The sequence below is a fragment of the Hyla sarda genome, chromosome 6 (assembly GCF_029499605.1).
Source record: "Hyla sarda isolate aHylSar1 chromosome 6, aHylSar1.hap1, whole genome shotgun sequence".
Taxonomy (NCBI): Eukaryota; Metazoa; Chordata; class Amphibia; order Anura; family Hylidae; genus Hyla; species Hyla sarda.
Window position 1 is genome coordinate 116,904,814 of NC_079194.1, and position 16,502 is coordinate 116,921,315.

At 43.0% G+C, this 16,502-nt stretch overlaps 1 protein-coding gene across 2 annotated transcripts in view; it reads right to left on the reverse strand.

Moving 5' to 3' along the window:
- NCKIPSD (NCK interacting protein with SH3 domain) overlaps positions 1-16,502 on the reverse strand; it is a 112,856-nt gene that overhangs the window by 17,158 nt on the left and 79,196 nt on the right. For both annotated transcript variants that reach the window (XM_056524800.1, XM_056524799.1), the window contains exons 6-8: positions 13,206-13,376; positions 12,066-12,152; positions 7,453-7,591 (exon numbers count right to left, since the gene is read on the reverse strand). In XM_056524800.1, the coding sequence (XP_056380775.1) occupies positions 7,453-7,591; positions 12,066-12,152; positions 13,206-13,376 (397 nt within the window). The remainder of the gene's footprint in view (positions 1-7,452; positions 7,592-12,065; positions 12,153-13,205; positions 13,377-16,502) is intronic.

The window sequence follows — 16,502 nt, forward strand, 5'->3', positions numbered from 1 at the left end:
ATTCCAATATGCCAACTTACTGCTGCCTTAGGAATCAGGCTGAACATGCAGTGCTATCTGTGGACATCTTGTTATAGATAGAACAGTCAAAGCTGAGCAGACTGATATATACTACATAGGAAAGGAAGAACTAGGAATTCATTTATTTCCTGCTCATTGTGGGCTCAGGAGTCCAGTGTGCAGCACCATCAGTGAATGACAAGTCTTCCTTGTTCATGAGTAGGACCGCTAGTGCTGGGCGGTATACCGGTTCATTTCAAATACCAGTGTGTTTTTTTTTAACAATATGAATTTTTCCCATACCGCAATTCCGTTTCCATAGCAACCAACTTCAATGCGTGATGGCGTAGAGAAACGTCCAGCCCCACAGTGTCTCTGGGAAGTGTAGTTCAAGAAGCAATGAACTGACTTTGAGGAACTGGGAGGGGACTACAACTCCCGGCAGGCACGTGACAATGGTGAGGACCCCCGACCACCTGACACTATACTGAGGACCCGAACCCCGGCGGCCCCCCGAAATACAGTGGAACCACCATAATTTAGAAAAATACTGTGATATACATTTTTGGTCATACCGCCCCACACTAAGGACTGCCAACTGTAATTAAACCCAGAATGAGAAGGAATTAAAATGAAAATAAGCTACTGGATCTTTTCTTACCGAACTGTATATCAATCTGCTCAGCAACTCCTGATGCCCATTAATTGGACAGGTCTAATGCAGCCAATTACGTGTCACTCCCCTTCCTGTGCTGTTAGGGTTCCCCAATGCTTCCTATTGTGTAATGATGCCTCCTCTAAATCTGTGTCACACCACATGACCATATCAGTAAGCTTGCTGAAGTGGTGATGTCCCTATAGGTCAATGTTTTCCAACCCGGGTGCCTTCAGCTGTTGCAAAACTACAACTCCCAGCATACCCGGACAGCCAGCGGCTGTCCGGGCATGCTGGGAGTTGTAGTTTTTAACCCCTTAAGGACCAGAGCGTTTTTTGCACATCTGACCACTGTCACTTTAAACATTAATAACTCTGGAATGCTTTAAGTTATCATTCTGATTCTGAGATTGTTTTTTCGTGACATATTCTACTTTGGTGGTAAATTTTCGGCGTTACTTGCATCCTTTTTTGGTGAAAAATCCCCAAATTTCATGAAAATTTAGCATTTTTCTAACTTAGAAGCTCTCTACTTGTAAGGAAAATGGATATTCACAATAAATATTGTTTTTATTCACAAATACAATATGTCCACTTTATGTTGGCATCATAAAATGGACATATTTTTGCTTTTAGAAAAAATTAGAGGGCTTCAAAGTAAAGCAGCAATTTTCAAAAATTTAGAGAAAATTGCTAAATCTGAAGGGACAGATGTTACAGAACTACAACTCCCAGCATGCCTGGGCAGTCTAGGCATGCTGAGAGTTGTAGTTTGGCAACATCTGGAGGGCTACCGTTTGGGCACCACTGTAAAGTGGTCTCCAAACTGTGACCCTCCAGATGTTGCAAAACTACAACTCCCAGCATGCCCAGACAGCCTTTGGCTGTCTGGGCATGCTGGGAGTTGCAGTTTGGCCTTCCAAGTGGTTGCCACAGTAAAGATCACTTTACTTTCCCTTTCAATTCCCCCCTCCCCCACAGTAGTTTCCCTACCTGACCCAGGATCCAGCAGTCTCCAGCAACGATCGGGGTCTCCAGGCATCTTCTCCTGCAGGTACCGACCTCCATCTTCTTCCCACGATCCCCTCGACATCCAGGGGTGAGCAGAACGGGGGGTTGCCATGGCAACCCACTGTCCTGCTCTGCCATTGGTCAGAATCAATTCTGACCAATGGCAGGGGATAGGAGGAAATCGCAGCATTGCGACTTCACTCCTACCCTTCAGGATGATCTGGGCTGCCACTGACAGGTCAGATCATCTCAATTTTCCGGGTGATTGGGTCACCAGAGACCCGATCAGCCCGGAATAGGAGAAAATCGCATGTCTGAATTGACATGCGATTTTCTGCGATCACCGACACGGGGGGGGGTGTCCCCCCTCGGCATTTGCACGGCATGCCTGCTGAAGGATTTCAGCAGGATTGCGTTCCGATCTCTGTCCGGCGCGCGGCAGAGACCGGAGAAACACCAGGACGTTCTGGAGCGTCCTTGGTCCTTAAAGCCCAGGGTGCGGGGATGCTCCAGAATGTCCTTGGTCCTTAAGAGGTTAATCAGCTGGAAGCACCCTAGTTGGAAAACACTGACCTATAGGTGATAAGTCAACGCAGTGGCCATCAACTGGCTGCAGCATTTACATGACATGGGGGCTATACAACTCATTTGGAGACCCCAATTTTTAGGGGTTATATTACTATGCAAAGAGGTTTTCTATCTTTGCACAATAGGTACTTCTCATGTGTTTTCCTATCTATTCAATCTTGTATTTCATTATTTTGCTTAGTAGTTATTAAAGTGATGTGTACGATTCCATGGACAAATATGTGCAACCAGCACCTGCACCACATTTGTAGAGTACAGCTATTTCCCGCAATAAGAATGCAGGATTATAGATTATGATCAGTGAATTGAGAGAGGCCATAATAAAATAGGACCTGTATGTTGTGTTACTATAGGATGAATTAATAGATTTGTTTTCCTGCTTTATACCATTCCATTCCATTGTTGAAGCCTGTTACTAGGAGCGGTTTCCACATTCCAGGAACTGCAGATTTGCAATCCTTTATTTATATATGGTACATGTTCTTTAATGTCTTGCCGTGATTTTTAAATGGTTCTGCTCCTTTGCTCGAGCCCATGAATTCACAGCACTGAAATACCCTGCACATCAGCATGGAGCACATTGAGCGCTTCTGTCTCTTTGCCTTTCGTGTCTCACTAGCAGGCTTTTAACACAAAGTGACATTCATTTAGTGAATAATAAATACATAAAACCAGACGGAGCAAGATCACAGAGTGCATAAAAATGACAAAGACTGAACGTGAAATAAAACCGGAGAGAAAAGGCCACCCAGGGGGCAGAGCCATTGTCCAGCAAATCCATCAAAACACGGCACAGCGTGATTAGATAATCAGGCCTTCCTTTTTATGTATATATAGAAATCCCATATATAAAAAAAAGCTGCCATTGTTTCTATAAGGAGCCTCCGTGTACAGGACTGCTTATGTGGAAATGTCATAAGGTCATGTTCTATTGGCTGTGCCATTAAAAGGGCTACTTGGTTTAGATAGTAATTACATTATGTTATGGGTACTCCAGACACCATTTAACCCATGGTGGCATTACAGGTAGCCACCCTGATCTGCCATTAGCCTACAGATTATACTGCAGAAGGTCCACAGTGACAAAATGTGCACACCGGTATCTTGCTAAAAAATTGTGCAACTAATCAGTAAATATGGCATGCTGTAGATCAGCAAGTCTAAAGTATGTCAGAAAATCTGAACGTATTTTGTCCACAACATGTGAATAGTTTTATAAAATCCAATTAACTATGACTGTACTAACTACACATTCATTGCTCTTTTGGTTAGGCTTTGCACTAAGTCCTCTGCAGGACTGTTTTCTTAATCCGGCTCCCGCTGGATTTTTGACCATTACCCCCTGCTCCCATAAGGTGTGTGTTTCACTCCCACCCACTCCTGCAACATGTGTGTTCAATCCTGCAATCATACCCTTATTTAATTTAATTACCCCCATGTGCCGTCCCATCAGGCCACTCGTGCCGTCCCATCAGGCCACTCGTGCCGTCCCATCAGGCCACTCGTGCCATATCAGAAGTTTGCGGGACTGCACAGGATTTTGCGGGACCTGCTGTATGTTCTGTGATTGCCTGCAACAACCTCATTACTGCCTGCAGTTTTTTATTGTGTTCTAATCCTGATACTTTGAACCTTGGTTTCGTCAATCCTTACAATCTTGTGCCAGAATTCGAGCCTTTTTGGAGCACAGTGTTGCATTTTATGCAATGCATCTGGTCCACTAAGCCACACAACACATGTGGCTCAAGTCAGGTAAGCCAGTTTTTTGGTGCAAATTATGCCAGCCGCTATTGTAACGTGACAAAGCTGGAAAGGCTAAAGAAGCAGAAAAGCGAGCACAGCTAGCAGTGTGCAGAAGAACGCGAGTGGACTGTGGGAAGGTGAACAATAACACATAGAGCCACAATGATCATTTTCATAGCTGGCTCCTATGGCAAGGAGAGGTCTTTAAGAAGACACCTTTCTGTTTTAGCTAAATTAGCTGTTGTCTCCCTAAAGGCTTTTTCACACAGCAGTATTTTGGTAATATATTTTCTTTAAAGCTTTCCCGGTTTTGGCTAACAAATATTGCATGTAGAAGTGGCCTCATAGCTTAGCATGCCAAGTGAGGGAAAAGAAACACCAACAAACAGGGGTCCTTGAGTCCTCCTTTTCTGTTAAACTGTTAATAAGAATTTCTGGAAGGACTGGGTAAAAACCAATGTGGTCGCCATTACAGCATCAAGATCCAGTTGTTCCAGACCTCTGCAGCTGTACAATGACCCAAGGCCATATCTGTTATCATTCATTTCTCCAGATGCACATAAAACCTTCTTGTTTACTACCAGCAAGTCTGAAATTTTAGGTCTTTTTTTTTTTTTTTTTTTTATAAAGTCCTCACTGTAACAAAATCTTTACTTTTAACCAATGACTAAAAAGCCCATTAAGTGCTGTGTGATTTATCGGCCACTTTGCTGAATACAGCAGAGAGAACATAATCAACCTGACCAGATTAGCCCTGAGAATTTCTGCACAGAAATAGAGCAAGGCTCGAATAAACAGCTCATTCTATCAAAGCGGAAAACTACTCGCAGAGAAACCTATTAGACAAAAACCCTTTTAAGTCTGCTTTGCCAGCTTAAAAACAGAAGATTTAATGGGTTGTGGGGCACAGGGTAGCTTGGTTCTTGCAAATCTTATCACAAGCAAATTGTAATTGAAATGCAAGTATTTGACTAAAGCAACTAATTTGGAGTGCGATCTATATCAGTAAGCAGCAGAAAGGTAAGACTGTTCCAACCTGTAATTTACATGTCTTCTATCAATCACACTAGTGTCCTGGCATCTGTTTATAACAGAGCTATGACAGTGATTTGCTCTAACAAATCCTGACAAGAGCCATTGACTCACTGTCTGCCCTCATGTTCCCTTCTCTAGTACCAAACCCAGACCAATGACGAGGCAACTCTCCCTGCTGTTACACAGAAAGAAATCCATCTGTTTTACAACAAGCAGTACATCACTGTTCCCCAATCTGCAGTGCCTCGCACTGCTGAAAAACTACAACTCCCAGCATGTCGTGACAACCAGCAGCTGGGGAATGATACATTCCAGCTGTCAATTTATTTATACATTGCTAAGAGCAATAACAAAATGAGAAACAGCACTGAGTTGGTAGGAAAATCCTAAACAACACACATCAGGAGATCAGACAGATCCTCTACAACGAGATGTTAAATGGGCACTGTCATTAAATCTTATTTTTGCTATAGCACTCCTTATGGTAACTAAAAAATCTTTCTACTTTAATAAAAATAATGAATTCACAACCAAGTGTCACATTTGGCACTGCCCACCTCTCCTCATGTATACTCAGCGAATGGTGTACTATATAACGGGGAGTCTGTCAGCGAGGGTCTGGGCGGTGCGTTACTATAACAAGTCCACCTAAATCCAAATAACAAGAGGAAAGGAAAAATGCACTCACCCTCGGTAGTTCACTTGCAATTTCTTTATTGATCCCATGTCTTGTGTGAACAAAGACAACATTCCCGGAGTGCAGCGTGCAGAGCATTGATAGCAGGGACGTCTCATCTGGATGACGGCTGCAGTTTTATGCCTAACGGTGTTTCCTCAGGGGCCTGAGGAAGCGCAGATAGGCGTGAAACAGCCGTCGTCATCCAGGTGAGATGCCCCTACTATTGCTGCTCTGCACACTGCACTCCGGGGATGTTGGGACCTCATGCTGTCTCTGTACACACAAGACATGGGATCAATAAAGAAATTGCAAGTGAACTTCCGAGGGAGAGTGCATTTTTCCTTTCCTCTTGTTATTCGGATTTAAAAAAATAAAAAGTTTTCTACGGTTTGTGTTTAAAAAAAGCTGCCACTAGGTGTCTCCCTACTTGTCCAGAGCGCATTTCCCCTCATCTGTTGCACAGACTTTGGACTCCTGCTGGCCAGGCAGAAGTCCAAAATCAGGAAATGCAGTCTGGAGTGCTGAGGCGGGGGAGAGGATGGGGGACAGGGGGTGCGTGTGGTCTTAGCCAATCATAGCTCACACTGAACTGCTTTGGGGAGGAGTGAGGGAGGAAGTTCTCCCCTGTATGGCTTCAGATGATGTCACGCCTGCTGGGGAACACCCCTTCCCAGTCTGTGAATCTGACAGACTGAGCAGAAAATACAGAGCAAAATCAAGGTAGAAAACGAAAAAATAATAAAAATAAAGACAGGGGGTGGTTTATCATGATGTGGGCAGTGAACTGGAAGGACTATAAAATGTAACAATATCATGACAGGTACCAAAACAAGATGCAACGTCTTGATACAAATGAGAGAATCAAGGCTGATACTAATTTATGTTCTCCTCCCAAATAATTACCTCAACAGAGTATTTCTTCTTCATACATTTTATGTAAGTGGATTTCTTGAGGCTAACTGAACCTTACTGAGTGATAGAGAGATTAAAACCCAGTGAAAGCAAAATTGTGTGATCAATAGGCAGCAATAAAATGTTCAATGCAAGAATTATTGCTGCCAAGAAATTACTTTCCAGTAAAGTATTGACACAGTATAGCACAATGGGGACCATACAATAAGATCTGCTCTAATGCAATCTGTCAATGGCAGCTTCTGTACAGTAAATACTGATGGGCTGTCTTCTAGGCAGGAAAAACTACACCCTGAAAAACAAATGCAATATATACGAAACACCAATGACATCTTGATGCAATAAGGATCAAATGCTGATGTATCCCCATTTTAATCTTTCTCCATAGACTTCTGTGGATGTTTTCCACCAGGAAAACGCACAAAAGAAGAGTATGCTGCATATTTACAACATGCAAAGCTTCATAAATTAACATTACATCAATATTATGCTCCCCCATAACAAAAAACTAACAAAAAAGACATAATACGGACGCAAAAGTGGCCTAGTATCATGTGTGTACTTTAATAGAGATGAGGAAAATAGCACTTGTATCCTGCTGATATAAAGAGGAGATGCAGGGAATGTGATTTCCCTGCAGCTGTTATCAACTATTATCCTCTAGTAACAAAAGGGATTTGGTAATAGAAGCTATTGAATTTCTGTATATGCAGTATCTGTATATACATATAGCTCAAGAAATAGTTTGCTGAAAGAATGCTCCAGTAGTAGATGGGGGTAGCATCTTAATCCATAGTACTTCAATAAAACTTACTCTAAGAAACATTACCTTGGGTGTGTGTCTGCATGTCTCTGGCCAGCTCCATAGGAAGGACAGAGTTGACAAGAGAAGAAATAATGGAGGCATCCAGATTGCACATGGCTCCAAAACACTTGAGAAGTAACAAACGCAGCGGCACTCGATGCTCCTAAGAAACAAACAATCAACATACACAGTTTAAATTTTTTTTTTAAGCGTTGCTATCATTCAGAAATACTTTTCACATGTTGCTGAGACACGTCAAAAGTTGAGATGTTTCCTTCCCCTCCCCGGGTTTCCTTCCCGCTTCTCTAGCGGTATGCTCTTTAAATGTGAAAGGCTTTAATCAGCCTGAAAAGTGACATCAAGTCCTATGCCACCTTCACATAAAGCGTGCATCTGTAGCCCTTTTACAGGAAACTCATTTCCAAACTTCTACCTGTCCTGCTTTTAAAGACCCACACTACCCTGTGTGGTACCACTCCACTAATGCGGCCTCTAAATCTAAAGGGGTGTCTATCGCGTTCTATAGGATGTTTACTCCCTCTATATTGAAAGTACAGTCTGACCAACGGGTCATTTGTTTTTGTAATTTTCTCATGCTTCTCGTTTAATTTACTGTGGCTTCTGTCTATTTTCCCAACCAGGGTCAGATGGCGTTCGCTCTGGACCTGCTCCGTCTAGCTGGGACCCTCTGCTTGACTCGTAGTCTGGTAAGTCCTCTCTCTTTATCAGCACTCTGTAGATTGCGCATAGAACTGCACTCCCGTAGGCTGGTCGATCTTTGGAGAGTCCTCCACCCTGATGTGAAAGATTATACTTACTTTTCTCCTGCCCACAATTCTTATAGTAGATTAGATATGATCTTTGTTAGCCACCCCCTACTTTCTCTTTCTCAGAGATCCTCTATAGATTCTGTTGTGTGGTCGGACTACGCCCTGGTCCTTGCCAAGTTTCATTTTGCTCCTCCCTCTCCTCTGCCCTTTTCCTGGAGACTCAATGATAATCTTCTTTGTGATACTCTTTGTAAGGCTAAAGTTCAGCGGACTATTACAGAATTTCTAGCAAATCATAGTCTTGATAGTACCCCTGCACCCACCAAGTGGGATGCTCTTAAATGTTCGTGGGATATTTTTGGTACATGGAGCGTGACTTAAAAAAGCTAACTCTGGGACCTTGAGTCGTCTTTTTTCCGACTTGGCTGCTCGAGTCGCTTAATAAGCGCTTTTTCTCTGTCCTAACCCAGGCCCAAATCTCTACCACTCGGCAGAAATTGCTCAGTTGTCTGGATCAGAAGTCCTTGTGTCTCCTAGAGAGGGCCCATAGGGGTTATTATGAATATGCTGATAAAAGCGGTGTTGCGCTCTCTCGTGCACTCCACCCTAGGCTTAGATTGTCCTATATTCTATCCCTTAATATGGCCTTTCATGGACGTGTTTACACCACACAACAGATTCTTGCCGAGTTCAGTTCTTATTACAAATCTCTATATCAAATTCGCAGACACTACTCTGATCTCTCTCCTACCCGACTGAGCTCTGAGATTGGAGACTATCTTCATAAAAATAGCTTGCCTTCTTTGCCCCCGGAGAGATGGACAGCACTTGAAGCGCCCTTGTGGCCTGATTTATTGGAGGTAGTGGTGGCAGGCCTTAAGAATGGCAAGAGCCCGGCCCGGACGAGTTTACTGCCCGTTTCTATAAGTGCTTTTAAGATCTTTTGTCAACACTGCTATTGGCTTCCTGTAATGATATTGCTGGTGGTGTATCCTTCCCCCCTCAGGCTTTTATGGCACATATTGCTGTAATTACCAAACCTGACAAAGATGCCGGTTTCTGTGGTAATTATCGCACTATTTCTTAATTTAATCTTGACATCAAGATCTACTCCAAATTATTGGCTCTTCGTTTAGGTCCCCTGCTTCCCTCCCCGATACATGCTGACCAGGTTGGAATTGTGTCTGGTAGGCAGGCACGGGACAACACCTTGAAGACGTTTTCTCTTATTGCTGCCGCCAGATCCCAAGGTATTGCGACCTATATGCTCACTATAGACTCCGAAAAGGCATTTGAAAAAGTGGGATGGGACTTCATGCATTTGGCTCTGGAGGCTCTTGGTATGGGCCCGACCTTTTTAAAATATATTTTGGCTCTGTATTCCGGGGCTTCAGCTCAGGTCAGGGTTAATGGCATGTTGTCCTGGCCTTTCTCTATCCGTAACGGAACTAGACAGGAGTGCCCTCTGTCCCCACTCCTCTATGTTATTGTTATGGTGTATCTGGCAGTAGCTCTGCGACAGAATGTCTCCACTCCAAGTGTAGTTTTGCAGGGTGTCGCATATAAGTTATCCTTATAGGCTGACGATCTCCTACTTTATGTTCCCTCTCCCCGTACCTCCTTGCCCGCAATCTTAGCCGAGTTTTCCGAATTTGGGGCCCTTTCCAATTTTAAAGTGAATGCGCATAAGTCTGAGTTGCTAAATCTCTCTCAACCCCCGAGCGCCTTTACTGGCTCACTTCTCAATTCCCCTTTAAACTCCAAACTTGCTCCCTTCTCTATTTAGGGACGAATTTAGTGGCAGATCTTAATGATTTTTTACAGGTGAATTTCCCTCCCCTCCTCTCTACTATTGAACAGGAACTTAAACAGTGGCATCTTCTCTCTTTATCCTGGTTCGGTAGAATGGCGGCCCTGAAAATGGACATTCTCCCTAGGATCCTCTGATACAGACCCTGCCCATTCGTAGACCACTCTTTTTCCTGTCCAGACTAAGATCTCTCTGTTCTAAGTTTGTCTGGTACCTTGGCGGCCTGCGGTTTGCTCACCGCATACTGGCCAGACGTAAGGAGAAGGGTAGAGCTGGTCTCCCTGACTTCCACCTCTATTACCTAGCCACGGTCTGCACCAGATTGTTGGATTTCTGCCACTGTCCCCCTTCTAAACAATGGGTGACTCTCGAGTGTAGCCTTTCACCCATTCACCCTGCGCCTCTGCCTTGCATCCCTCCTGCTTCTTGCCCCTCTGGTCTTACTCTACCGTACATTCTGCAAATTTTGCTCCCTATCTGGCATTCCATGAATGTGGCTCGGGGCCTGTCCTCCCATCCGCGTCTCCTTACTCCATTATTTAGTAACCCATTGCTTCCTAATGATTAGGGTATTAGTTCCTTATTAGGGCTCACTGTCGGCACTAGACCGCGCCTTTACCAGGCCATCTCTGAGAGCGACTTAATACCCCTTCCGGCCCCATCCTCATCGATCCCAAGTAGTTGGCTTTCATATTGCAGACTTTGTCCCTATTATTCCTCCTTACTACCCTCTCACCAAATTGATAGACAGATTACCTCTTTTGAACAGTTGTGTGTGCTTTCCACTCCCCCAGCTCACACAGTTTCTCTGGTCTACGGAGTGCTGAGATTAAAGTTGGCGGTGGGAGGCAGATTTAGGCATTGATTTTTCGGAGCAGGACCTCTTTAAGTTGTTTCTCCTTACTCACAAGACTTCATTGTCTTCTAGATCTCAGGAACAAAATGTCAAGATACTTTCTAGGTGGTACAGGTGCCCAGATTGGATTCACGAGATGTTTCCAACTTCCTCTGCACTCTGCTGGCGTTGTGGCCGGGCGACTGCCACTTACCTTCATATTTGATTGCCCCGATACGTCTGTTCTGGGCGGCTATATTAGACCTTTTTAATCAAGTTTGCTCAGACTCCATACCTGCATCTCCTGACTGTGCACTTCTCTCTCATTATTCCTGCTCTATTCCAGTTGTTAAAAAGGGCCTACTGCAACATTTCCTTGGTGTCGCTCAGACCATAGTCTCTCATCATTGGAAGTCTCAGGCTACGCACTTTAGGTTGGGGTTTGTGGAAACTTTGAATCGTATTTGGCGGATGGAGGAACTGGTTTGTCACGATAGGGACACTGTGGATGCCTTTACCAGTGTTTGGTACCGGTGGGACCCTTTCCGCGAGTTACCGGATTTTTCACAGTGGTTGAAAGGCAGTGTGTCAAAACGCCTCAAAACAGCCAGCCATTATTATATCAGAATAAAACATTATGCACGGCGCAGAGTCTGTACCTAAGCACACAATGTCTCTACCACTCTGTACTAGTTATAGGCAAGATGTGTACTGCTTTATGGTGCTTCCACAAGACACTGTATGACAGGGATATTCAACCTTAGAAGACACACTACAGCTGATAAATAAAATATTGGAGGGATATGGAGATATGTTATGGCTTCATACACTTCTGTGGTGCCTTATTACTGCTCAGTTAAACTTACTGGTTATACAGAGCCATAATATGGCCATGCAAGGACTTATATGTCATTCAGAATTACCCTTCTATTACAGCTCAGCCCGTGTCACAGCATTTTAATAGTGACTCATGAAAAGTGCTAGAGGTAGTTCACAGGTAGCAAAATCCTTGAACACAAACAGCTTCAAGCAGAGAACAGATTTACCATTTTAACGCTCATAATCAGTCTAAACATAAACACATATACAAGGCTGAAAAAAACAGATGCAAGCATTCCAGGAAATATTGCTCTATTTTGGTAGCTGCCAGATGCTTTTCTTTTACACACATCAATAAATTTGCTGTATTTTCTGCCAGGAATTATGGAAAAATACTACTTACCATTTGATAATAAGTCACCAGGGACAGAATGGCCTCAAAATGGTTCCTCTTGCACATCTTCTTGCACACCTCGGGATCTGCATCTGTCTGAATGAAAATCAGGGCATGTTATGTCGACTTTGGGGATAGAATTGTTGAATATTTTTAGATGTTGAGCAAGTAATTAGTTTAGCGAATATGAGCTAAATTGGAGATAAATGCATAAAACGCATAAAAATTATGTTAAAAGATCTTTGGATCAAGTACAGCCGGCAATGTGGCAGAGCAAGCTAACTTTAAATTAAAATTGCTATGTACCAAAACAGTCAACTTCTTTGTGCATCTGTCAGACAGGTGAACCCTAAACAACTTACTCATAAAATGGTTAAATTAATGTGCCAAGACCACCACATCAATACAGACAAAGGTGTCCTGTGTTTCAGAGTTTGGAGGAGATACAGGTGGTTGAACCCTCAATAAATTATCACCAATCACTGATCAAGCGGTTGAAGGGATAATCAGGAGATGAAGAATTATGTTTAAAACAATAGGTGCCTTTAACTTCTATAGCTTTGTAGATTACATTTTATGATATAATATAAATGGGACTTCATTTATTGACTCCTGCATCAGGGGATGTGTGGAGTCTTTTTCTTAAAGGGCCAGAGCTAGTGCTGCCTCTTGCCATCAGGTCTCATGGTTCTGCTAAAGCCACTGGGACCACCTCAAGAGCTGCGATGGAGCTGTCAGTACAGTACAAAGTACATCTAAACTACATCTCCTGATAATATCCTTAATCGATTGATCAGTGATTTTTCATAATCTATTGGGGGTTCAACCACCAGTATCTCCTCCAAACTCTGAAACACAGGGCACTTATTTTTTAGATAACTTTTTATCTTCGGAACACCCTTTCAGGTGATAAATGTTATTGGATGGAGTATCCTTTTATGAAGAGAATTACACTTTGTATATTCGAGCCCAGCAGTAGGAACTCTCACAGACATCACAAGAAAGCTACTTTACAAATACAGGCACCAGCATCAGATTTCTGGGTGAAGTGGCTGGCTGTAAAATAAAGTAGATCTGCCCATAACAGGTGGAAGTTAAACAGCACCCCATCAACTTCTAGAAGGAATAGCCACAAATGTATTAACGCACCAGGATTAAGAGGAGTTCCTCCAGGTAGCACAGGATGACATTCTCATCTTCGTAGAGGGCCCAGCTACGCTGCTGAGCATCATCTTTGTGCCTGGTCAAGTCTGCAAAGATGACCTCCAGACGCTGCTCGTCGTGACAGATTTGTCCAGAAGGTAATCCGGTGTTGGAGTCCTGGCATTCAGACAAAAGACAAATTTTACCATTGTGAAACAATTTCTTTAAATGAAGCTGTCCAAAAATAAAATAAAATGTAAGCTAATGTGTCCGGGCTCAGACTGGGCTAAAAATGAAAAAAAAAAAAAAAAAAAAAACACAACAACTTAGCCTAAGTTCACACAGCCGTTGGTTCCTGTCCCGATATTCACCCGTTCAAGTAAAATAACGGAACATGAAAAAAAACGGGTTACCAACGGGTGCAAACGGATTGCTTTTTTTTTTTTTTTTTATTGTTGAAAACTCCTATATCATATCAGTTTGCACCCGTTTTAATCCGTTAATCCTTTAATCCGTTAATTCCTGGTTCATGGAACCTCTTCTGAGCATGCTCAGAAGAAAATAGAGGTGAAAAACGGATTGAAATTAACGGGGACAAAGGGTACATTAAAGGGTAACCCGTTTGTAACCTGTTTCCATAGACTTCAAATGTTAAATTTAAAAGACCCTTTTTTCACCCGTTATTTTTGATGGCAAAAAAAATTGTGCATGGAACGTCTTTTGGCCGTCAAAAATAACGGGTTAGAAACATAACGGGTGCAAACGGGTGATAAAGGACTGTAAAAAAATCCCATTGAGATCAATGGGATCCGATTACAGCCCTTTACAACCAGTTTGCAAAATTAGCAAACGGGTTGCATAACGGGCATTTTTTGACGGGAGCAGGCGGCTGTGTGAACGAGCCCTTCTACTCGCCTTCCCTGACTTAAGGGCATTTGCATGTTTTGCTGGCGCTAGGATCGCTCAGAAATGCTCCATCTCCATCATAGATAGCAATGAATTTACGAGCGGAATCCGCAAAAACAATGAACATGTTCTTTATTTCTGCGCACCCAGAAATCAGGACCCGCCGTGTGTACGGTGCAGCAGAACTCCAGTGAAATCAATTAATTCTGCTGCAGCAGAATTTCTGAGTGGAATATTTCTGCAGAATTCTGCTTGGAAATTGCGTTGTGTGAACATGGCCTTACTGTTACTCTTCCTTTTTCTAGCATCCCCTTCTTTCCTCCTGCACCCAGCATTATTTATTCCCTGTCTTCTGATGTGGGTGGGGTGCTTCCGGAGGTGTGGGAATAGGAAGAAATTGGGGAGGGTGGTTTGGAGTAAAATGTGACCGTCCGGGTGAAAGTGGTTGGAGGAGTGCTGCCAGAGGGGAAGGTGGATAGTGCTGCTGACTTTGGTGGAGAGGGAAGGAAAATGCAGTTGAGTAGGGAGGGGTGGTTGACAAAGCTGCAGTCAGTGGGGGAGAGTCGGAATTAATGTAGTGTTCTGGTATCTGCATATATGTTGCTATAGAGTAGTGTTTCCCAACCAGGGTGCCTCCAGGTGTTGCAAAACTACAACTCCCAGAATGCCTGGACAGCCAAAGGCTGTCCAGGCATGCTGGGAGTTGTAGTTTTGCAACACCTGGAGGCACCCTGGTTGGGAAACACTGCTCTAGAGGGTGGGGATGGGCTTCAAAATCACAGTGAAAAAAAGATACCTAGGAAAAATCAGCAAATTGTGACTCCATGGCGATCTGTGTCAGCAAGGAGGTTGTCACTTGTGAGTCATGCAACACAACTGCGCAATTGTAGCATTTTCTACCTGCGACTGCATCTGATCAGTGCCGACTCCCCTTGTATAGTCTGCAGTGCAATGATACCCTGCAGAGCAACTGTGTAAACTGGTACACGACTGCTAATACAACTGTCCCCGATTGTGTCACTGGTGTTTATGTATTCCAATTTTACTTTTCTTTGTGCGTTGACTGTGTGGCTTACATTTTTACAGCTGCCATGAAAAATACAGAGCAAGCCAGTAGAAACACAGTGAAACTGTATATTAACAATGTAGAGGCTGCAGTGCAAACCATGGCATCTTAAAAGAGTTAATCAGGAGGGTAGCAAGAGTTTTTTTTTTTAAAAATCTTTAAAAAAAACGATGCAAAAACGGACACAAAAATAACAGTTTTGAAATAATTAAGAGTCAGGCATTCTGGGTGAATGTAAGAAGCCAGCAATGGAGTTAGAATGCTGCAGTATATCATTATCATCTGGTCTCAGATATATTAAAGGCCACTTGAAGGAGAATTAAAAAAAAAATAAAAAATAAAAAAACAGGGCGAATTGAACGGATCTTCAACTTAGATCCCGTAAAAATGCAAAAAATGTTTTATTGGTGCTTTCTTGCTTCCTGTACAAAAGTGAACACTTGCTATCTACAACAAAGTGTAAAGTTTTAATCTATATCATAAGGAGGGCGTGAGGATCTCCCCTGGGTACCTTATTAGGCTCCTTCACATTTCCAAGTAGCGTTACAATAACAAGCATTAAGCAAGATGAAGAGCAATTTTGCAGCTCTTGCTTTTTAGCCCAAAACTCTAAAATGACGCCCATAGATCAAGCAAAGGAAGAATGTCGCTCATCATCCGGATCTGACAGAAGACATCATTTAGGAGGTCTAATGACAACTTGGAGCCTCATCTCACGCTGTAATTTCACTCATGATTGCTGCACTATTAACAGTTTTCATTGTAACTGGGACAGGAACCCGCCCAAGCAAATGAGCAAACGAGTAAAAGTGTAATAAGACAATCTAATTAGCCATGTATGCAAGGTAATGTATGCAAAGTGACACAAAAAGATGTCATCATTAGGATTCCAATATCACATGTGCAAGCAGAGATGCCTCATGCGTCAAGCTGGCATAGATATTACTCATTCGGCTCTAAAAGAGTTCTTAGAAACCACTAGGTTAAAGGGGATGTGCAGGATTAGAAAAAACATGTCTACTGTCTTCCCGAAACAGCACAACACTTGTCCACAGTTTACATGTGATACTCATTTTCACTTCAGTAGCTTCAGTTGAGCGGTAATATTAGACACAACACATAGACTGGTGCAGGGCTGTTTCTAAAAGAAAGTATGTTTTTCTAAACCAATACATCCCTTTTTAACCATTAATGGGTGTTCTCAGGTCAGCTTTACTTTATAGTAGGGATGTCCCGATACAGATACTCGTACAGAAGAATCTCCCAATAGCGGACCCTCACGGAAAATAAAAAAAACAAACAGTGTCCACTATTGAGAAATGTCCCCTATT